Source organism: Notolabrus celidotus, chromosome 23, assembly GCF_009762535.1.
Source record: "Notolabrus celidotus isolate fNotCel1 chromosome 23, fNotCel1.pri, whole genome shotgun sequence".
Lineage (NCBI taxonomy): Eukaryota > Metazoa > Chordata > Actinopteri > Labriformes > Labridae > Notolabrus > Notolabrus celidotus.
In genome coordinates, this window is record NC_048294.1 from 1,692,483 (window position 1) to 1,715,768 (window position 23,286).

Here is a 23,286-nt window from a genome sequence, read left to right on the forward strand (position 1 = left end):
GCTCCATAACGGCACGTTAAGACTATGGTCCCGTTTGTGTAATTGCTGGACGTGCATACGGGCCCGGGTCTTGTTCCCATGTCATTGCTTCTTCCTCTCATTAGTCTCTGTACTGACTGTATGCCATCTAGTGGTCACTGGAGGAACTGCAGGTGAAGCCATTCCTGATTTCTCTGACTCTGTCATGTGGATAAAAAAACCCCAGAGGCTTAAAGAGTGTCTCAAAGTGTTGATTTATTTATTCACCTTTGAAGTGGCATCACAGAAATCACATTTCCTCTCACAGGATCACAGAAAATATTCAGCAGTAACGTTACACCCATCGTGAGGACAGATTTGATTGGACACGCTCACTGCTCACCGAGCTGCTGGCATGACTACGTACGAAAGTTATCTATAGTTCTGATTGTTTAATGATTTACAGCATCTTTTAAATAATCTCTGAAGAACATTCATGGAGTAACACAGCTCCAGCAGGTTTTTAGTTTAGTTTAGCAGCTACAGCTGACTGCTGGTGAATTCATCGGGAGTGTCTAAACTCTGAAAAACTGACACAACGTGATTTAAAATAACTTTTCATAGAGTGGTTCATTCCTGGTGGATTTCTTCAACTTGTCCTGAAAGCAAAGAGCGACTAGTGGAGGTTGTTGTTCGGTAACTTCTGGGTATAAAATAAAAAGACAAGAATAAAAGAGAAGCAGGTGAAGCTTGTTGTTTATAACGAGCTGTAATCTCAGAACTTGGAGTTGAAGATGATCACTTTCACCAGCAGTGTGTCTCTGCAGAGTCTCTCCGTTACAAACAATCAAACATCGTCTACAAATCCCACTCGAGTGGATGATTCATCTGAGCATGAACACCACAGGAAGTCAGGAGTTCATCACTTCATCACTAAACTAATCAGTCTACTCTGTGTTTGACCTCTAATGACCTCAGTGCTCCTTTCTAACACTTCTCTTTCTCTGTGGACATCCTCCCATCATGCCATGCTTCCCTGGTGCTCCTCAGGGCCTTGGTCCTTTTGGGATCCACCACCACGTAGTCCACACGCGTACGCTGGCCGCGGGCGCGCTCCTCGCCTGCTCCGGGCTGCTCGCCGTCGGCACTTTCCCCTTCGGCCGTGCTGCGTTTCTGGTGAGGACAACGAGAAATTAACATTTCATTCTCAGTGATCTCAGTCTGTAGATGCAAAGATCTGGACCGGAGGGAAACTGCAGACAGCTCGCTTGAGCTTGTGGAAGCGGTCACGTCATGACGTCAGCGCTAGCGTGAACTTTCCCTCACAACAACAACGATGGCCGACAACGGCAGCTTGTCTCCTCAGCCGACCGCTGCTTTGCCATGGAATCCATTAGTCTCTTTTATTTTGTCACTGCAGGATGATGGAGGAAACATGTTTAGTTTGTGTTTTTGATCCCGCAACCCCGGCCCCTCGCCCCTGACGTAAGCGGTTCGCGGTTCTAGACCAGCAAAGAGCCGCTCTGGAACTGTTTTTTCACGGCTGTTTCAGGGCCGGCTCCACACAAGGGCCAGGTTCAGGGCCGGCTCTGAACTGGCCCTGAAACTGTCTCGGTCGAAAAGGGGTAACTCGTTCCACCACAGGGGGGCGACAGAGGACAAGGGTCTTGCTAGTGGCTCTGATGTGAGAGGGAGTGTGCATCCCGTTGAAGTCCAGACGTGCTGCTGAGTTCTGGAGGATCTGCAGAAGTCTGGAAGTAGCAACACTTCTAAATAATGTATCTGCTGATGGGGCTCCCTCTAGTGGGCAAACCTTCACAGTTTCACTTTGGCTCTTAAAGGCCAAGAGAGAGAGAGAGCGAGAGAGAGAGAGAGAGAGAGAGAGAGAGAGAGGTGTTACCTGTCTTGTCAGTGTCGATCGCCCCGTGTTGAGGTCCAGGTCCAGGTACTCCACCTGTTTGTTGCCCCTCGCTCGCCACAGCATCGGGCTGCTGACTCCGCCCTCCGACGCCCGGTGCAGCATGAGCCTCAGAGACTACCCACGAACGAAGAAAGATGAAGATTAGAGAGGTGGACATAATGAGAGGATAACAAAGGAGGGGAAGATAAACAGGGATTAAAGGAAAAAAAGGAGGAGAAGAAGAGAGTTTACCGAGTCCCCGGAGCTGAAGCTGAGGTTGGATGTTGTTGTCATCGCGACGTAGCTGTCGTCTGGGTCGTCAGAGTCGGAGGAAGGGGAGGAGCTTTGAGCCGAGTTTGGTCTGGCAGTACGACGAGTAGAAGGACTGACACACACAAACAAACACGGTAAACTTCCTTATCAAGTCATTTCTTTTTTATACTTTAAATACTCTATATCATCACGACTTACTCTTGCATGGTGTCGTATTTCTTTTAAGGCTCTTTTGTAAGAATGCTTCATAAATAAAATCAAGAATTTAAAGACGTTTCCTCAGGATAAGGATTTGTCACACATATTGAACCAGGCTGGTAAAGAGTTGTTGATGTCTGTAATATTGGTCGTTTCTGCAGAAACTGTTTTCAGACAGAATATTTGTGATAAACAAATCATCTATGGCAATGTACTCTCTTTGGTTATCTTTAGTTAATACAGACAATAATAATATTGTAACATTTTGTAATTAAAGGTTTGTTTGTATGTTTTTTTTTATGTGTATATGTATATATATTTTATTTATTTTTCCCTTAGAATTTCTTTAATTGTCATTGTGTGTCTTTGGAAATTACTAAAAAAACTCAATAAACATATTGTTTAAAAAAAATGTAAATGTTAATCCACTCATTGTTAAGTTCAGCTTTTAAAGCTTTAATAGGACTGTGCTGTAACAATAACAACTTAAAAACAACTAAAAAATGTTAAATTTCAAATTTTAAAGTTAATTAAAGGTTTTTTTGGGTAGTTTTTAAACCTGCTTCTTAATGTTTTTAATATATTAGGATTATATATATTTTTAATTAACATAAATTCCTCAGAAATTGTAAGGCTACCTTTTATATTTAATAACATGTAATATTTTTGTTTTCATACTTTTACCATAAAACCTATAAAAGTGATTCAGTAACACACGTTCAGGTCCCAGTACCAACTTTGAATACCCCGCAGTAACATTTCAGCACCACAGGGGGGCAGCAGAAACCTGCATCTTAATATTTTTACAGTATTATGGGATACATTTCCATAAGAGGGTTATGGCTGCTGGAATATTGAATTAGGAAGCTTTACATACTATTGGTATGTTGTAAGGTGTCCAGAAAGGTGCCTGTAAATAAAATGTATTATTTCATTTTTACTTTTTTATTTACAAATGATGAAAAATGTATCAAGAGAATAAATACAAAATTTAAACAATTTCTCCTATTATTATTAATATTAATACAACTAAAATACTAAGTACGGTTGAAGCCTGCAGTTGTTAAAATGAGATCTGGGAAGTTTTTTAATATTTTTAAAATTTTTATTTTTTTAAGAGAACTGTTTTTTTTTTAGACACAAACTTATTAAAAATAAAAAAACAGATGCAGGAGTGACACATTTAATGCACTGATGTTAGACCTGTATCTAAATCTGAACTTTCACAATAAGATAACAAATAAAATATCACTTAATTTTTTTTTATTTAATTGAATATAAATTCCTCAGAAAATGTAAGACTAACTTTTATATTTAATAAGTAATATTTTAGTTTCCATACTTTTACCATAAAACCTCTGAAAGTGATTCAGTAACACACGTTCAGGTCACAGTACCAACATTGAACACCTTGCAGTAACACTCCATCACCACAGGGGGGCAGCAGAGTGCAGCACAGCTCGTTGTGACCGCTCAAACACAAACACCATAAACACAGGATCACGCCTCCTCCTCCTCTGAGCGGGTAGTGACATTAAATATTGACGTGTCGGGTGCTTTTATGTTGACACAGCAAATAAAGCGTGGAGCCACTGACACACAAACACGCTCACACTTACTCTCGAGTGAAGGTGCGGGTGACGGGCGAGCGGACAGGGGGCGGGACTTCCTGCCAGTCCTGCTGCACGGGGATCTCAAGAGGAGCTGGTTTCACTGGAGGAGGGAGAGAGAGAGGGTGGGAGGGAGAGAGAGAGAGAGAGAGAGAGAGAGAGAGAGAGAGAGAGACTTTCACTTCTAATAACTTGAGTAAAGTACATTTCTCTTTAAACTTCTCTTTCACGTTCTGAAAATTAAATTATAACAGAGCGAAGAGGGATTGGTGTTTGGAAAGACATCCATCCATCCAATCCATTCCATCATCCACCCATTCCTCCCTCCATTTATCCTTCCATGTCTCCATCTGTCTCTCCCTCCACTCCCTGTCACCCTCGATTCATCCATCCATCCAACAATCCACCTATCTCTCCCTCCATCCCTCCATCTGTCCAACCACCTATCCCTCCACCCTCACTCCATCCCTCCTATCATTCCTCCAACCAAACATCCCTCCTTTTCCATCTATCCCTTCATCCCTCCCTCCCTCAATCCATCTGAAACTCCATTGTTCCACCCAGTCTTTCCATCAATTCATCTATCCCTCAATTCCTTCCCCTATCCACCCAGCCACCCATTCATCCATCCATCCGCCAACAACTCTCTCCATCCATTCAACACTCCCCATGTCCATTCATTCATTCATCCATCCATCCATGCATCCATCCCTCAATCCATCCATCCCTCCATCCCTCAATCCATCCATCCCTCCATCTGTCCAACCACCTATCCCTCCATCCTCACTCAACCCCTCCTACCATTCCTCCAACCATCCATCCCTCCTTTTCCATCTATCCCTTCATCCATCCATCCATCCATCCATCCATCCATCCATCCATCCATCTGCCAACCACTCCCTTCATCCATCCATCCATCCATCCATCCATCCATCCATCCATCCATCCATCCATCCATCCATCCATCCATCCATCCATCCATCAACACCGCTCTTCCCACTCTGAGTCTTGGTGGGTTGGAGTTGACCTCAGCTGTGATTGGATGAGAGGTGTTGTACTCTACTGTGAACATAATGAATATTTAACATGAACATTCCTGTTCTCCATACATGCTACAGCTCCATACATGGAGAAGTGTGTGTGTGTGTGTGTGTGTGTGTGTGTGTGTGTGTGTGTGTGTGTGTGTGTGTGTGTGTGGCTGTCATGACTTAGTCCTGCAGCCTTGTTGAGCAAAGTGGAATCAGGTGAATAATTAAAACTAGAGCAGGCCAACGGGACGAGGACTGACTAACGGAGAGAGACACACAGAGTGTTAACGTGGGGAGGGAAGAACTAGAGCCAACCCGGAGAACAAAGGAACTATTTAAGGAGGAGGAACATTTGGAGTTTTAACTGTCGAAACAATGACAGGATTGTGGTTCACACAGTCTGAAAGAATCAAAATAAAGAAGAGTAGGACGTCAGCAGCAAGCGTGCTTGGATTGGCAACCCCACAAGTTAGGCCAATTAGGGGCTGTTACCACGAGCGTGAGGTGAAAAGTGTTCCTACCTCTTGTTTTGTGCTTGGGCTCTCCAGCAGTCTGACTGTTCGTCCTCTCGACAGGCTGACTGACAGAAACTCCTGCAGAGAAACACAAAGCTGAGGAGTTACAACTCCAGGCTGCAGCTGGTGTTAATCTCTTGATTTCCCAACATTGAAACATGCAAGAGAGTTTGCAAAGTTGGGACACTTCCATTCAGCAGCATTAAAAGGGACTGGATGTCAAACCCAGCTCCTCCTCACCTCTACGTTGTGGTTTCAGGTTGCGATGAATCGGAGGAGGCATGGCGTTGACCTCCACTCCCCCGGCAGTGTTTACGATATTCCTCTGGAGCGGCGGGGTAAGGGGAGCGAGGGGAGTCAGCGGGGAGTTGCGGAAACCCATGTGGGCGGGCGGAGGAACCTGCCTCCCCAGGGATGCTGGGTCGCCTGTGGCAGGGGTTGGATGAACGGGGAGGGAAGGTGTGAGCGGGGTCATGGGGACGTAGTTAGCATCCTGGAGCTGGATGGAGGAGTCAGAGGGAGGATGTTGAGGATGCACCCTGGAAGAAGAGAGGAAGAAACTGAGAAAGACCTTCCAGAGTGTGAACATCTCTGATGGTCCAGTGTTTCAGTTAGCATCCAGGGACTCACCTTGGTGCAATAGGAGGCTCGGTGGTGGCGGCGCTCATGGGAACGTAGTTTTCATCCACATCGTCATCTTCAGAACAAACACTCCCCAGAGGTACCATGCCTTTGTTAAACTAAGAGGAGGAAAACAACTTTAGCGTGAGATGAAACACAAGCAACAGACTTCATACTCAAAGTTTGGACTTACAAAGTAGTTGTTGAAGCTCTCACTGAACTCGAACATGCTCGCTCTGTCGGACAGAGACCGAGGGATGAAGAAGGAGTCACAGCCTGGAGAACAGAGCATAGAGAACAATGCTTAAGCCATCTGATGCTGGGTGAACCATTCAACTGGGTTTAGTAAATAGAGGACTTGTCTATGAAGAAAAAAAATAGTGAATGCACTACACCACCAGACCAGTAGAGGGCAGTAAAACAAAGAGGAATGCCATTCATTACAGATGACACCATAGAAGCAGACGGACAGGCAGGTTTCACAACAGTGAGCCTGGCTTCTTCTATGGTGTAAAAAGACGTGGAAGAGATCGGCCGGTGTTTTGGTTTAAACAGCGACCCTGTTAACTGGAGACTCTCAGCCGGATGCATCCCTCATAAACGTCTTTAGACCATCATTAAATATCTGATGAGGATATTTTGAAATCTTAATAAAAACTAAACTAATTTGCATTCCCAGGAACTCCCTCTGTGTTTCAACAGCTGTGTAAACTCCACAAACACTGGCACGTTCAGCTGAAGGTCTCCAGTTTACAGGGTCACTTTTAAAACCGGAACACCGGGAGAGACACATTCACGGTGGGCTGAGAGAAGACTACTGTTACAAGCTGCTAAATCAAGAGAATCACAGCTTCTTCTTTTGAAAAGTACACACACATACAAAAAAGATAGAACAAATAAAAACTAATGAAAGAAAGAGAAATCAAGTGAATCACAGATGGACAAACAATGACTGTGATTGATTTTTGGAAAAAATGACAAAAAAAATTGGGAAAAAAAAAAAAAAAAAAAACATTTGACAAAAAAAAATTGAAATACATTTTTTTGACAATTTTTGTTTGAATTTTATTTTTTTTTGAAAACAAAAAAAAATTGACAAAAAAAAATTGACAAAAAAGTTGACCCTGTCAAAAAAATTAATTTTCCTCAAATTTGAAATTGTGCTCCAAAAGCAGAAAAATGTGAAAAAAAGTGAAAATTTTGTGCCTGCGGTTAAAAACATGGAAAAAGCAATGAATGAATCAACACAAACACTGACACGTTCAGCTGAAGGTCTCCAGTTTACAGGGTCACTTTTAAAACCAGAACACCGGGAGGAGAGACGCATTCACGTAGGGCTGAGAGAAGACTACTGTTACAAGCTGCTAAATCAAGAGAATCACAGCTTCTTCTTTTGAAAAGTACACACATACAAACAAGATAGAACAAATAAAAACTAATGAAAGAAAGAGAAATCAAGTGAATCACAGATGTGTGTGATGTTATTGTGGACGGAGGGAGGAATAAAAACACTGCGGTTAATCTACCAATCAGACACATTCAGTAGTGCAGGCTCCGCCCCCCAAAACCCCCGGGGCTTTTTGAAAAGTATTACCCCCCTAGCAGGGGCTTTTTAGGGGGAAGATTATCTACCCTTGAACTAAATGTAGACCCTAGGTCCTCCGGTCGAAACACACGTAGTTCAGGGGTAAAGTCCCTCCGGTCAAAATGCCCCTTTAGTGATGCCACCAACTGGTCTTTGGCATGTATTGCAGCCCCAATGATGGTGGGCATCATGATGGAAATGTACAAACAAATACATGAGCTACATAATCAAAATTTTTCTTTGAGTCAGGCTGTAAATGTTTTTAATTCTGCTGTAATAATTGGCTTTTTAATGTTGGACCGAACGGGGATTCCGCTCAAGGAACAGCACCTTTCAACTTAGCCTCGCTTTTAAGTGCTTCAAATGGTACATAACTCTTCACATATGAAGAACATTAACCACTGTAACCGGGTCAAAATCACAAGTAACTCAGTGACAGCACACCTGTGCAGGTTTAGGACTTGTGTTGACAGGCTTTTCATGCAGAGGGGGAGAAAGAGCTCAACCTGAAATAGCTTCATATTGACAGAAGGATTATTCACTAAGAAAACAAACTTTGCACTCCAAGGATGCCCAATCATGCTGGGATATAAAGACTTTTCCCCTGATTAAAATCTTAAGCTGTTGTGTCTCCATTTTAAAGATCTGCTGTTTTTGTACAAAGTCAATTTCATCCAGACTGGAAACACAGATTTGGCTGAAAAAAAAAAAACTCTTTATGTACTTGTTGGGGCAAAGTTCTCATCTCTAAATGAAATGAAATCGAAGCAAATGATGATGAAATCAGGCACAAGTTGTCTGAGCTGTAAGAATATAATCCACCAACCACTAACAATCCTGCCAGTCCTGCACAATGAAGCTGTTTTATAGCTACAGCGCTCTCTGACCTCCTCTGACGTAAAGGCTTAAAACTCTCTGCTGGCCAACAGTGACGAAGTAGTTTCACATCCACTTTAGCACTTGGGGAAGTTAGCATTATCTTTGCGCCTCTTGTTTATGTATAATGTTAAATGTAAGACTTTTACCTTGATGAAAAATTGAGTGAAGGGTATGAAATCCTAAAGAAGTAATTTAAGATGTTGTAGATTATCAAAAGGTCTTAAAAAACTATGATTAAGGGCATTTCGACCGGAGGACTAGGGTCTAAATTTAGTCCAGGGGTAGATAATCTCCCCCTGAAAAGCCCCTGCTAGGGGGGTAGTACTTTTCAAAGGTCCCGGGACTTTCTGGGGGCGGGGCCTGCACTGCTTAACGTGTCTGATTGGTAGATTAACCGCAGTGTTTTTATTTTGCCGCCGTCCACAATAACATCACACACATCTGTGATTCTCTTGATTTAGCAGCTTGTAACAGTAGTCTTCTCTCAGCCCACCGTGAATGTGTCTCTCCCGGTGTTACGGTTTTAAAAGCGACCCTGTAAACTGGAGACCTTCAGCTGAACGTGTCAGTGTTTGTGGAGTTTACACAGCTGTTGAAACACAAACAAACAAAGTAGCAGCAGCTCAGCTAGCAGCCCCACAAACCACTACAGAGCTCCACAGAAACTCTTGAACCCTGGGCATTGAAGGAAAGCCGTCCCAAAAGGAAGACAAGCACCAACAAACAAGTTTGCGGCAGCTAAGCTAGCAGCCCCCCAAACCCCTGAAGAGCTTCTGTGAAATGCTGATTTTTAACATCTTCACCCTTTTGGTTCCAGAGAGAGACGGCCACAGATAATCCAGCTTCCATCACTAACCTCTTGAACCACGAGAACTATAGGAATTTTATCCCTAAAAGAAGCCACTTCCCTAACGACAAGTCAGCAGCAGCTCAGCTGGCAGACCTTTGGCCGCCATGACTTAACTGTGAAATAGCTTTATTCAGAGTGTTTAACCATTCGTGTTGTTGTTTTGTAAATCCGAAAAAACAAGCGTCTTAACAAAAGCTAATCCAGGACAGGCTGTTCTCTTCTTACCTGTTTGTGTGCGTCCTGACAAAGTCACATGGTCTCCACATTCGTCTCTTCTCTCTGACTCCGAGGTGGATCTGGAGAGAGTTCCCAAAGCTGAGCTCTCTACCTGAGCTCCGATGCTCAGTGGCTTCGGCGGCCGAGGAGGAGGAGTCGGGGTTGAAGTGTGGAGCTCTGCCTGAGTCAGGGAGTCCACGCTGGGGGTAGAAGACGGGCGGCGAGGGACGCGTGGTAGAGGGGTGGATGCCGCACGGGGGATCTGGTAGCCACGTAAATTTGGATGCATGTTGGAGCTAAAATCATCCAGAGGTATGGCCACAGGTCGCAGGTGGATGTCAAGGGAGTGCTTCCTGGGATGAGGAGATGGGTGACATCGAAGCCTTTCGGCGCGTTTCTGGAGGTCAGAGGTCAGGCCGGTGTCCAAAGACTGGCCGAAAGGACCTGCTTTCCAAGGGGCTGTCCTGGAGGAGGAGGAAGCAGGGAGCAGGGTGCCGTTGGGAAGGAGGGAAGGAGAAGAAGAAGAGGAAGACGAGGAGGAGGTGGCTGAGGCAGGAGGGTAGAGGCTGTCGGTGTAGTCCGTTTCGAGAGAGGTAGAGGAACCTAAAGGTGGCCTGTGGAGAGAAAGAGATCAAAGTTAGAGAGTTGAATCTGCTAAAGGAACAAAAAGTAACAAAGACGTCTTCACACACCGTCCGCTAATATCTCTCTGACAAACTGTCTGCGAAGTGGAGCCTTTTAGAAACCTGTGGGTGTGATCTAGACTAAGATAAACCCGTAAGCCCTTTTCCCAGATTCAACACGTCCTAACCTGTAAATCAGACTGCAAGTCTGCTCGATTTAGCTTCAATGGTTTTCTTTAAACTGGACAAAACTCTCTCATCATTTATCTTCTAGCAAAACATACAAAACTCACAAACAGGAATTTTTTTAAGTGTGTTTTGGGTTTTTTAGGCTTTTATTCAAAGAGGACAGGGCAGTGGAGAGAGCAGGAAACTGGGGGAGAGAGGCATTGGACACAGGGGTGCAGATTGTAATCAAACCCTGGCTGCCCGCTTTGTCGACTACAGCCTCTGTACATGGGGCGCGCTAGTTTAACAACGAGGGCTGACCAGCGCCCCGAACCTGAATGTTTTTTACTGATATAAAAGTGTGTAATTAGCTGCTAGAAATTAAATGCACTTCCTGTTCTTCACACTTTAATAAGACGGACTTGTTTGAGCTCTTCTTCTATGGTTGGTATGCAAACACCATTCTTATTCCTGAACATGTTTTTGGAGTTATGCAATCAGGAATATGGCTGAAACCTTCTTATTTAGGCTTCTTAATTGTCAAGTGTAGTATTTTAAGTAGCCCCATATGTAGGTCTGCCATGTTCTCTTTTTTGTTTAGGTCATTAAAAACTTAAACTCATTATATTATGGGTTATTAAGAGACTGGAAACACTGGAAAGTATTTTAGCTCAGTTTGAAGTTGCTGTATTGAAGTCAAATTTCTTTAAAATTTCTCAAATTAGGAAAGTTGAAATGAACTCAATCGACCTGTAACCTTAAAAAGCTAACTTAATAATCACAACCTTTATCAACCTTTCAGAAGATCTTAAAGAAGCAATTTGGATCATTGTATGAATAATAGTGATGTGTCATGATCAAAAGCTGCGGCTCTGAGAGTCGATGCTTTATAGTGAATCAGAATAGCCGGCTCGCATCGATAGAGAGCCGACTCCCGTTTTTTTCCTTTTCGCTGCTTAGCTCTCAGTTTTCAGCCTCAGCTCTGCTCACAGCAGAACTTTGTTTTGATTGGTCAGCATGGCGGCCATGCGGCCAATCACATGTGAGGATATAGGATACAGGTGATGGAGGGGAGGCTGTGTACTGTGGCTTCATCTGTTCCATCTGAGAGAGTCTTCTTGAAGACAGGGCAAATACTCACTGAGAGGAGAAATAGGATCAGCCCATCCAAGCTGAGGCATCTGATTATTTTCAATGCCAACCTGTACTGAGGACATTAATGATGTTTGCTCCAGTTTGGTTCTGGTTCTGTTTGCTTGAGTTTCGAAGCCCTCCTCTGCACACTTGAAGCCCCATTAATGGCCTCAACATCACCAAGGTCCCTCATTGGACACTCAACCTGACTTGAAGCCACATGACCCCATGCCCAACCCACCTTTGTAGTAGCTTCATTGGCTGACATGTAGGTTGTTGCATATGATTGGATGTTTTATTATGACCATAACATGTTGAGTGTTTCATGGGTGCATGCCTGTGCGGCCTCATTTACCTGATGTGGCTCTGGCAGTGAGATAACCACAGGTAGTCTTCTTCTGCGTGACCATCAGGATTGGAGTTTCGCACTCTCACTGGATCGTAAGGGGGCGGGACTGACCCTGTTACCATCGTGGTGCTTGAAGTCGTACTTGTGGATGATGAGCTGGACACAGATGGTTTGTCTGGAGCTGCAGACGAAAGAAGAGGTCAAATCAGAAATGTTTCTTGGTTCCATGCAGGAGTGACAAGCTGTGAGGAACTCTCTCAGTGCCCCCTATTGGCTGTCTACATTATCTTTCCTGTCCGGACTATGAGTGACTATCTGTACGCAAAATATCTATTCATAAAATGTTTTCAAACATGAGTTCAAAGCCTGAAAACAGACAGAATCTGTTGTTTAAAGTTTAAAAAGCTGGCTCAGATGATTCCATATTCTATGATAACCCAAGACATTTCACCAAACACATTTGAGTCACTGTCACACAACCCTGAGAACATCTGAGTCAATCTATTCTGCCATGTCTCCTCTCCTCCCACCAGTTTTCACACTGTATCTGTCTCAACCCACACATCCATTCAATTCAAATGCAAAAACAAACCCTCGTTCTGCCTCACCGTCATCAGTCGGGTTGAAGCCACAGAGCAGGCAGATGGTGGACACCCAGCGGTTCATGTCCTCTTCGGATTCAGCCACCAGGTACCAGATCCTCTCCTCTGTCCTCAGGTCGAAAACGTAGCTGCTCTCCAGTTCCTTCTTTGTGAAGGACAGGCCAGCGTCCACCTGAGGCATGAGGGGATTCAGAGAGGGAGAGGAGACGGCTGAGCATTTCAAAAATCAGAATCAGGTTTATTCTCAAGTAGGGTGAGCAGGACCCCGATGCATGTCAGGATTCTAGGGATGCAGTGATTAACCTGTTTCACTTTTAACTATGCTTTAAAATGTCATGCAGAAAAATCCAAAGTGATGCACCAGCTTAACCTGCCGTGCTAATCGAGCAGACAAAGAACAAGTGAGGTCCGCAGTGTGGGAGCATTTCAGGGACACCAAGAAAGACTAAGGAGTTATTCAAGACATTGGACATCCACCAGATCTTTGTCCAGTTCGTCTTTGATCCGTCTCCGGTCCGGAGAAGGACCGCTGGACAGCTGGAGTCATGTGACCGAGGTTTTCTCGCGGTAATCACTGAATCAAGGATTCTCCTCCTCCTCCTCTCCTCATCCATGTTGTCTTTCTGGTCCTCTGAAAACCTCTGACCTGTTGACTCCAGGCCTGGCTCCGCTCATCATGACTTTGGTTTGTTGTTGTAGTTAAGTGAAATACGATCTGGTGATAACACAGAGTGTTTTATTCTGAAAATTAACCGGATGTTTTCATTTAGTTTTGGTGCCTGACTTCCTGTCCTCGCTCCATCTGCTCTGTTGAGATTGATGCGTCGTGCTCCGGCATCCCGCAAAAATAGAAGTCTTGTGTTTCTGAGACACAGAGACGGAATGCAACGGAGCAGATCCAGTGGAAGTTTGGTTGACTTTAACGGGGCCGGATGGATGTTTTCCTCTGCGCAAATCAAAACTGGTGTGGTATCATGTTTGTTGAAAGCAAAGCTAACTTAGAATGAGCCTCTACTGTCGACACAAGGAGCAGGTCTCCATCCTGCAACGCCATGTTTCTACGGAAGCACAGAACGGACAAACTAGGAACATACTTGTTTTTGAATTTAGTGAGTTGTAGGGTCAAATGCACCGATTGAAAGAAGAAGAAGAAGAAGGAGAAGAGAGTGGTTATTAAAGAGTTTGTGTTATTAGATGTTTGACAGATGGAGGGCCATAACTGTCATACATTGGAGGAGCTTCTTGTCCTTGAAGGCCACCGTTGCTTCACCGATGGGAGGGGTGAGCAGGGGAGCGTTTGTCCAGAGTCTCTAAACCTCCCCTTTCTACACACTGCACCTTTAAGTAGCTGTAAATGCACATACCTACAAAGTATCTGATCCGGAGGGCTCCGACCTGCCGGATCAGAGACGCAGCCGGAACAAAACGGAGCGGATCCAGCGGAAGTTAACAGATTGACTAGAATAGAAACCTATCAGATCTGGTGCCGTGACGGAGTGGAGATGGACACCCATCTGGTGGAATTTGGCCGTAAGGGTCAAACACATCAAACTTGGTTACTACATGAAATGTTGATTTGGTAGGGAATCAAATAAAAACGTGTAAGTTACAATAAATGGGGTAGCAGGAAATGTTGGGGCTTTTGTCAGGGCCGTTTAACCTTGGCTCCTCGAGGCTGTGTGGAGGGAACGTTTGGCATTGTAGTTTTAATTACCTGGTGTAAAACACTAAGATGACATCAGTGACTTTTACACTTCCAGCACTGCACCATGGGATTAACACTCAGTCTGTAATGGTACCATCAACATCTCTAATCCCTGCTGCTCACTATACATTATCCCTTACTTGTTAAACAAAGTGTGGACCAAAAACGCCAAAGCATTCCTCCCTCACATCACTGGGTTTCTTTCAGTTTACCTGTTCGCACAGGTTCAGGTTGATGGTCCTGATTGGTCTGCGGGACTGCGGGTTCTTGTAGTACTGCAGGACATCTGGCTCCCCGCTCAGCCGACCGCTTCGCAACACGAACCAACGCCTCTTCCATGCCTGGAGGAAACGAGAGACACTCATTAGTATGGTTTATATGTATAATTTAATAAATATTGTCTTTTAATTCATCTTTGACATCAAACTGAGTATCACCCATGCACGACAACCATCAGCACAAGCGTCTTAAACACAATCCTATTACAGCGACATTTAAACAAACACACGATTTAGGAGATTGTGTAATCTTTAAGAGGCCTCGTTTTTCTTTGCAGCTCTCCGCCTCACTCTCCTGTTTCACTCCCATGTCACAAGTTTCACACTCCAGTGCACACGAGCGTTAACTAAACCTCACACACACACACACACACACACACACACACACACACACACACACACACACACACACACACACACAGTTGCTCAATGTTTGACACATCTCTCAGGTTGTTGCTATCATGCACTAAGCATTATGGGTAGGGTCCATCTCCCAGGAGCTGTCCACGAGATGACACCTCATATTTTGTACATGACTCACTGTGTGTGTGTATGTGTGGTTAGTTTTAATGTGTGTAAAGGCTGGATGATGATTCACACAAAGCACCTGCACAAATGTAAAAGAGAGTTCATGAAGTCATGATAAAAACAAGAGACTCAAACCTTCAGTACCTTCGTTTGTAAGACAGAGTGATTTTCCAAAAGTGCAACAAACCAAATCCATCCCTTGTGATCCCGTTTCATTGTTTCTTACCAAAACCAACGTGACTCTAAAAGGCGTGCTGCGTGTTGCGTGTGTGTTTGATCAAAGTACAGCAATTAAACACTGCTCAGAATGTTTCCCCCCCTTTCTCCAAACACAGACAGGATGAGGAAATAGCCCCAAAGGAAATGCCAGTACGAGATCACAATAGATGTGTGTGTGTTTTGTGTCAGTCCTCCCTCTCTGTGTTTGATGCTCAGTTGTCTTAACTTGTGTGGCAGCAACTAGTATGAAGATATTTCTCTGTTATTTTTGTTTTAATGTTAGCTGTATGTGCGTGTAACTCTGTCACTAGGTTTGTGTGTAAGCTAGGTACAAACTTGTGACATTCTACATCAGGTAGCACCATCCGTGAGAGCATAAGCAGCAGGGACGGGCAATGATTTTCAAATATTCGAATATTCGTTCATTTTGTAAAAATTGAAAAGTTACTTTGAATATTTTCTCATTTTAAAAGTACAATTTTTCATCGTTTTAACCAGTGCCTGGTTGTAACACGGTATTCCTGCCAGATGGTGGCTATAGAGCGTCTTAAAGCTGTTTGCCGACCACATTAGCAAACAGAAGAAGAAGAATGCTAACTGCATTAAATAGCAAAAGAAGAAGAAAACATTCCCAACAGTCGCAGTGATTTTCTCCGTTTACGAATCTCACACTACTACACATGTATTTCCAGAGACTGAGCATGGCTGTAAAATGTAAACACACACGCCACGCCGCATCACAGAAACACGTGTGTTAAATTTTATACATTTAACAAAGTAACAGTTAGTCCTTGTAGTTAGCTTTTGTAGTTAGTCATGTAAGAATTACACTTTACACTTAGCATGTTTTGCCACATGACAGTTAGCTAGTTCTAGTTTAATTTAGTATACAGAGGTATGTCGTTAATACAGAAAAACAGCTACATTTTTTTACTTACAAAAACCACTCATAATTCTGAGATAATTAACTTGTTAATTCAGGAAAAAAGACCACATTTTTTAAATTCAGAAAAACAGAACACTTTTCTCCTAATTCCGAGATAATTAACTTGTTAATTCAGAAAAACAGAGCAGAATTTTTTCCTCATGTGAACGCAATACACTTCAGTACAATTCTGTTAGATTAATATTAAAGTTTTACACTTTAAACAAACATTTGCTTAAATTAGCACCCTATCTCTTTTTTTTATTTAATTTTTACTTGACTTTAAATACTAAATCTAACAACAAAATACACCCTTTACCTAAGATTTGTGTAAAATACTTATTTTAACACACAGTCAGATAACAGTTAAACTGTCCATGTACTTGGCACTGACAGAACCAGTTAGAGCCGGTTAGAACCGGTCAGAAGCAGTTCTGGTACCATCGTTGCTTCTTCTTTTCTGAGGTCACTGCCAGCCTAACCTCAACTACACAGGGGTTAAGCCCTCCAAAGAAGACGTAGGTACCCTTTTTTCCACATTTACTCTCTTTTTTAGAAATTTCTAGAGAAAAATAAAACTTGTAAAGCTAAAATAAGAAGCTACATGCCTGTAAAATACAGTAGGCTCGGCTAATTCTGTGAACAAAACTGGATACAGCTTAAATAATCCCGTTTTCGGTGGTAGTTCCACTTTGCTGATGATTTAAAGTAACTTAAAGAATTTAAATATGTGTAAAAGGATGTTTAATACCTTACCAGTCTGTTTCTATTTGTGAAAGATGTGATGCCAATCCATATTAGCAGGTTAGCAGCGATTAGCTCGTTAGCCGCGGTTAGCGCTTGTTTTGCTAGCAGCTCAAGAACATATTTTAATGTGAGCTTTTCTGTTCTCTCAGATATAAAAATAGCCTCTGTTGGGTCTGTAATGGTTGTTTCTGATATGTGAGGAGTAACTTCTGTGTCTGTTGTAGCTTCATTTTCAACTGTTGTGCTAACCTGCAGCTAAAGACCCATGATGGAGAGATGCAGCCCCCCAACCTCTCCTCACCTGTTCTCAACCTCCCCTCGCTGCTTCAGGAAACATCCCAGGGCTTTGTGAGTACTAATTCACTTTCTATGTGGACTTGGTAGCTTGTACCTGCAGGTGAAGCTTTGTTTAACAGCTATAAGCTTCCAAGCAATGGCACAAGCCTGCACCTGAGCTGCAAATAGAGATGTTGCTCACCTTGGAACCAATGTAAATATTTTCTAGTCTTTTTCTTTTTGTTCCACATGTATAAATATTAGAAACCTTCTTTTATAATCAATAATATAAGGTGCCTTGATAAAAATGTAAATCATACCCTAAGTCTGTAATCAATCCACATATATGATGAGCTGGATTGAGAAGGTAAGTCTTTACCGATTTATCGTGGAGTTGATTCATGTCAGATGGGACACAAATTTCACAGTTTATAACAAGCGGGCTAGCGAAAAGCGGCTTTTCAAAAACAACAACAAAAAGCCAAAAATGCAAGCTGTCTCACGTTGGACCCACTTTGGCCCAACGTTGGTTTCGTAGTATGGAGTCTGGAGGTGTTTCTGCTACACACCAGGTAATCTACTTGTTCACTTATCTGTGTTACAGTTAGCCTTGTCAGTTAGCAAGTGCAGTTAGTTACTTTCTAGTGACATCTGGTAACTTGAATTGAAACAGTTACACTTAAGGTAAGCTGGTTGAGTTGTCTTGTTTAGTAAGACACATTACAATTACCTTAGCAGTTAGCTAAGTAAACTGAGGACCAGTTGCACATTCTGTTAGCTAGTTAATGTTAGCTGATTCAGGTTACTTAGTTACACCCTGGTACATGCTCGGCTTGTTCAGTAAGTTATGTGACAGTGACTCCTCGCTGTAGGCTAATTTTTTTGACAAAATATCAGTATTCCTTGAAGTTAGCTTTTGTAGTTAGTCAGGTAAGATTTACACTTTACACTTAGCATTATTCGCCACATGAGAGTTAGCTTGTTCTAGTTTAGTAGTCAGTTAACTGTTAAATTTGATAGCTAGCAAGTGTAGTTTGTTCCGTGGTTCAGCTTGATATGTCACATTAGCTAGTTTAGATAGTTCATCACAGTCATACTGACATGTTTCTATAATTGGGTGTAGTTATGTAATACTCACCTCTTGGCTCAGTTAAATAAAAAATAGATAAACTTGGAAGCTAGCTTGGAGGGTAGTTCAGTTAGCTATGGAACTGCTACAACTGATCTCAGCTAGCTGTATTGTAGGTTACCTTAAGAGCTATTTGGGTAAGTGTGACATCTATCATAGTTACTATAGTTCAGTAAGTTATGTGACAGTGCCACCTGACAGCTAGCTAGTTTAGTTAGATGGGTAAAAGGGACTTCCTACAGGTAGTAAATTATTTTTTAACATATTCGCCTTGTAGACTCAACTTCACATTACTGCTGTTTCGGCTGACTGTGAGCCACTAAAGTGAATCAGGTAAGAGTTGCAACTGACGGTAAGTGACATTCATAAAACAGTTTACCTAAAGCTAGTGAGGTTACATTTGTACATTTTTATTGTAGCTAGTTACGTATGTCGCAGAAATACCTAGCAATACGCTACTTAAGCTCATTCTATAGTACTCACAACTTGTTACTTTGCAAAGTTAGTTACACTTAGTAGCTAAGTAGTTCAGTTAGCCCTGTATGAGTTACACCTGATGATAAGCTAATTCATTATTTAACGGTGCGGTTGGCATCACTTTATTGAATTATTTATCCTCCAAAGCTAGGTAAAGTCTGTTAGTTAGCTAAATTTGATAGTTGATAGCTACTCTTCTTATTAAGCTTGTTCAGTTGGTTACATAATGGTAACTTTTATTGCACGGACATTGTTTTTACTTTAGTTTCTACAGAATTGTAGTTTTAGTTAGGCTGACTGGTGATGTTCTTTCCTCTTGGGTACATTTTAATTTGACGTTTCACATTTAATTTAACTGTAAAATACCTTATCGTCCACCTAAAGCTGCCTTAAATGATATTTTCACTAAAATTGACTTAAAACCCCCCTCTACACCTTTTGTTTCTTATTTCACCTGCTCTCTCTTTGTTACCTCCTTTGACCTCTGACCTTGCCAGGAAGAGGGCACAATGGGTCTAAAATAACACTTCCTCCATCCTGTGACCAAACAAAAATCAACACCAGAATAGAATAACAAACCCTCCTCTTCCTACTATCACATCCAGCTCTCAGAACTGTAATCTGTAACCCTGAAACACTTAAGATTTCATGGCAGCTCTTGCAAATACTTATTGAAGACGTATCGAAGGAGTTGCCATGTGTGTCATTGCAGGATCATTTTGTTACCCATCCTCCCTGTCACATTTCTTAACCATGCAACCGTCAAATCAACAACTTAGCGGCTGGAATATTTAAACATTGGTACATTAAAAGCAGGAGCACACACCTGACAGTCTCTACATTTACCTACATTTACCTGTGCAGCTTTCATTGCACTGTGTTTAACCTTAGCTGTGTGTGGTGGTGTTTGTTGCGCTGAGTACACAGTGTATTGCTCTCGCCCTGGTTGTGTTCCAGTGCATGGGTGTGAGAGTGTGTTTCTAAATCTTCTAAATCTGCAGGGACGCCCCCTCCTGCAACTGGGCCCAGCTGAGAGTGATTAGTTTATTACATAACACACACACACACACACACACACACACACACACGTTCAACAAAACAGGGAGTATATGATGAGGTACATTCCACAAACTCTCGCCTAATACTTAACATGAACCGTGCTCACAGACTTAGCCTGCTGCAGCCATGTGAGCGTGTGTTGACAGTAGACACACAGCTGGGAAGACTGTGTGTGTGTGTACACAGTGGGTTGTATATACCATCATGGCTGAATGTATACACAGTGTTAACAATGGGTGCTCTTTAAGAGGCCCGGGTTTTCCTTATCCTCTTGTTTCTCTCCATTCTTCTTCATCTTGTTTCCTTTTTTTCAACAATTTTTAGAGATGTTTTTTCATTCATCATTTCGTCTGAGAGAAAAGCTTTCTTCCCATAAAATTTGAATTTTTTTAAAACCTAAAACTCTCCATCCATCCATTCCCTCATACTGCAAAAAAACCCAACAGCTTTATCTTGATGTGGCAGCAAAGGAAAGTTATTTTCTTCTGTCCAAACAATAACCTTTCTTGTGCTCGTTTTATTACTCCTTTGCCCTTGGCTTTCCAAACATACACACACACACACACACACACACACGCACACGCACACGCACACGCACACACACAGAGAAAGGAAATTGACCAGGAAACAGGAAGAATGAGTAAATGAATTTAAGAAATGGAGACTTGGAGGTGAAAGTAAAAAGAAAGAAAGATCAGGCGAAAGTATGAAGCAGAGAGATGAGATTAGCTCAACTCACTGGTAAAGCATGCCAGCTATGCAGTGTATGTGTGTGTGAGAGAGTGACTGACTGCCAAAGCTGCTTCTTTACTGGAAAACATGCCATGTGGTTACTTTAGAAACAACCTTCTGCTATTTAGGATTTATAGAATGTTATGGCTGATATAGGACAATGTGTCTTTGAATTAAAATCACCAGAATTTAATTCAATCCAATCATCAAATCGTCTTTACAGTCATATTCTCAACAGCTGTGTTGTGCTGCCTGTTTTATTATTTTATGATCACATCTCAGCAGCTTGAGCAAACCACTCAATGTGTCAACAGTGAGTGCTCTTAGGTGTAAATGAGTGCTGATCTTAGGCGTGATTAAATAGATACACAGATACCCTGCAGGTGCATTCTGATAGCGAGAAGAACAGTAGCTGCTGATGATGGCAAGGAGAAAATAACAACCATTACACAAAGCAAATGTACAAGTTTCAGGGAAGCCTTTTTAAGACCACACAGAGGACTTTTGGTACTTTTAAATTAAAAGCTCAAAACGACTTATATTACTTACATAACGCCTTAGTTTCTTCTCCGGTGGGGATTTTCGCAGCCAACCATCACACACTACCTCCCCTGCTCCGCTCATCCTGAAAGCTAAAAAATCAATCAAGTGGATTTCCAATCAATTGAAAAGGAATCCAATCGGGTGTTGTTTCAAAAAGACTTCACAGAATTAGGAATTCCTGTGCAAATCTGACGCGATTTTTCTTCAATGTTTGCAATCTTCCAAACAAGCCAATAATCTTTGTCTCTCAGTTTGTAGACGATACTTCAAAGAGTTTCAAATCTTTAAAAAGCCTCCAGTCAATCAGTCCTGAAGATGAACTTGTCCTGTGATGGATTAACTCAGCTCTGTTGGTTGATTCATCCACGTCTCCCGATAGTTTCAAGCAGCTGCTCGGTCCTCGACTGAGTCACACCTCCTTCTGAGAGGGCTTCCACTTCCCAGCAGACTCCCTCTTCCAGTCTTCCCTTCCTTCCTCCTCCCACTCTCTCTCTCTCTGGCCGTGCAACGACCAAACACAATGCTTCGCTCGGACATTCCTTCTCGCCTCTCCTCCCACTTTTCCATCCTGCTCCTTCCCCTCACTCCTCCCCTCCTGCTCTGGCTCTTAGGATAACAGGAAACCCCCCCTGTTGATATGTGCATGTATGACTGTGTGAAAGAGAGAGTTTTCTCATGCTCAAAAAGAAGATGTATGATGATCTCTTCAAAAAACAACAAAATTACCTTTTGATCTGAACTGGTTGGCGATATTTAGCTTGAATACAATTTAGGGGGAAAATACTGCATTTGTGTTCATACAAAATATAATATACTTGAAATATTAAATCAATCACACCGACAAAGTGCATGGAAAGTAAATGAAGTAGCCTACTGTGGTAATTGCTCAGCAGTAAAAGTTGTTTGCCAAATATATACAAAAAGAAAAAATATATCCTTATATGGGAATGTTAGCACACAGAGCGATATCACTTAAATATCAGTCGTCCAAAACTTTCTCTTTGAGTGCTGTTGATGTTTACAGGTTTATTATAGTCCAACAACTGGGTTTTTGGATTAGCATGCAGCCATTCTAAGGTATACACTACCAGTCAAATGTTTGGAAACACCTTCCCATTCAGGGTTTGTATTTATTTTAATTATTTAAAACACTGTAGATTAATACCAAAGACATCAAAACTATGAAAGAACATATATGGAATTATTTGATTTACAAAAAAGGGTGATAAACAAAGCAGAATCTGTTTTATATTTTAGATTCTGTAAAGTAGCCCCCTTTTTTCCTTCATGACAGCTTTGCACACTCTTGGTATTCTCTCAGTCTGCTTCATGAAGTGGTCTCCTGGAATGGTTTCTAATCAACATGAGCCTTGTCAAGAGTTCATTTGTAGAATGACTTGCCTTCTTACTGTGTTTCAGACCATCAGTTGTGTTGTTCAGAGGTAGGGTTAGTCCACAATGGATAGCCCTATTTGACTACTGTTGTAATCCAGATTATGGCAAAACCAGATTATTTCATAGTTTTGATGTCTTCAGTATTAATCTACAATGTTGAAAATAATTAAAATAAATGAAAACCATTGAATGAGGAGGTATGTCCAAACTTTTGACTGGTAGTGTAGTGATTTTCAGATCATCAATTCATTTTAATCACCTTTACTTTTGAGATGGGTTCCCCCATTAGATCAAATGATTCTTAAAGCCAATCTGATATCAATTTGGTATAATTGAGCTGCATTTCTCTCCTGTACAAGACCTCTCCATTGACACAGGGTGCTGTCCACTTTGCAGCTGTTTCCCTGCAGTGAACTCACAGATTTCAGATAAACACTGACATCTAGTGGCCTCTTTTAGAACAACCGGTTTACTGTCAAGCTTTATTTCTTTTAGTGAGGAACTAGGAAATGTTTGATTAAATCCTAAAACACAGGGAGTGCAATAAAAGCAACACAAAAGACATGAACCAGGATTTTTAACAAAAAAAAGACATTAAGTTTCTTTAGCTCAATAATAACAAGTTTCTACATTTTTTGACAGCTCAACCACCCCTCTAAAAAAACACCAACATTCTCCTCCAAGTAACTTTAGACTGAAATACTGAAATACATAAAAGTGCATGGTTTATTGCATAGATGGGAACCACCACAGCAAATGCACTA

General features: G+C 42.2%; 2 protein-coding genes across 46 annotated transcripts in view; one reads left to right on the top strand and one right to left on the bottom strand.

Moving 5' to 3' along the window:
* Window positions 1–214: 214 nt before the first annotated feature.
* Window positions 215–21,561, bottom strand: LOC117807005 (GRB2-associated-binding protein 1-like). Of its 3 annotated transcripts, none has more exons than XM_034676028.1 (13): window positions 21,134–21,561; window positions 14,427–14,555; window positions 12,516–12,681; window positions 11,914–12,088; window positions 9,643–10,247; window positions 6,297–6,379; window positions 6,113–6,222; window positions 5,723–6,042; window positions 5,489–5,560; window positions 3,949–4,042; window positions 2,111–2,243; window positions 1,859–1,993; window positions 215–1,131 (listed from the first exon to the last, which is right to left on the bottom strand). In XM_034676028.1, exons 1-13 carry the CDS (start codon window positions 21,206–21,208, stop codon window positions 946–948), a joined length of 2,283 nt encoding a protein of 760 aa, XP_034531919.1. In that variant the 5' UTR covers window positions 21,209–21,561; the 3' UTR covers window positions 215–945. The 3 variants fall into 3 exon arrangements, with proteins under 3 accessions (XP_034531919.1, XP_034531920.1, XP_034531921.1); XM_034676029.1 differs by having other exon boundaries at window positions 5,723–6,021; window positions 21,134–21,560; XM_034676030.1 differs by lacking the exon at window positions 21,134–21,561 and adding an exon at window positions 16,921–17,377 and having other exon boundaries at window positions 5,723–6,021.
* Window positions 16,489–23,286, top strand: part of LOC117807007 — a 94,801-nt gene continuing 88,003 nt past the window's right edge. For 10 of the 43 annotated variants that reach the window (XR_004629866.1, XR_004629859.1, XR_004629858.1 and 7 more), the window contains exons 1-2: window positions 16,531–16,682; window positions 17,167–17,259. Coding sequence is in view for 3 of the 43 variants with exons in the window: in XM_034676032.1 (XP_034531923.1) it covers window positions 17,177–17,259 (83 nt within the window). In the remaining 40 variants the exon portion in view is untranslated. Of the gene's footprint in view, window positions 16,687–17,166; window positions 17,260–23,286 lie in introns of all 43 variants that reach the window. The other 33 variants (XR_004629860.1, XR_004629854.1, XR_004629855.1 and 30 more) reach the window with 21 other exon arrangements.

What these genes read in the sequence shown, in the direction of transcription:
- LOC117807005 (XM_034676028.1), bottom strand. Translation starts at nt 21,208, where the DNA reads ATGAGCGGAGCAGGGGAGGTAGTGTGTGATGGTTGGCTGCGAAAATCC. An exon ending in CACTGCCAGAGCCACATCAG is followed by an intron (nt 10,248 to 11,913) that starts GTAAATGAGGCC and finishes TTCTCTCCACAG; the next exon opens with GCCACCTTTAGGTTCCTCTA. An exon ending in GCTTCAGCTCCGGGGACTCG is followed by an intron (nt 1,994 to 2,110) that starts GTAAACTCTCTT and finishes GTTCGTGGGTAG; the next exon opens with TCTCTGAGGCTCATGCTGCA.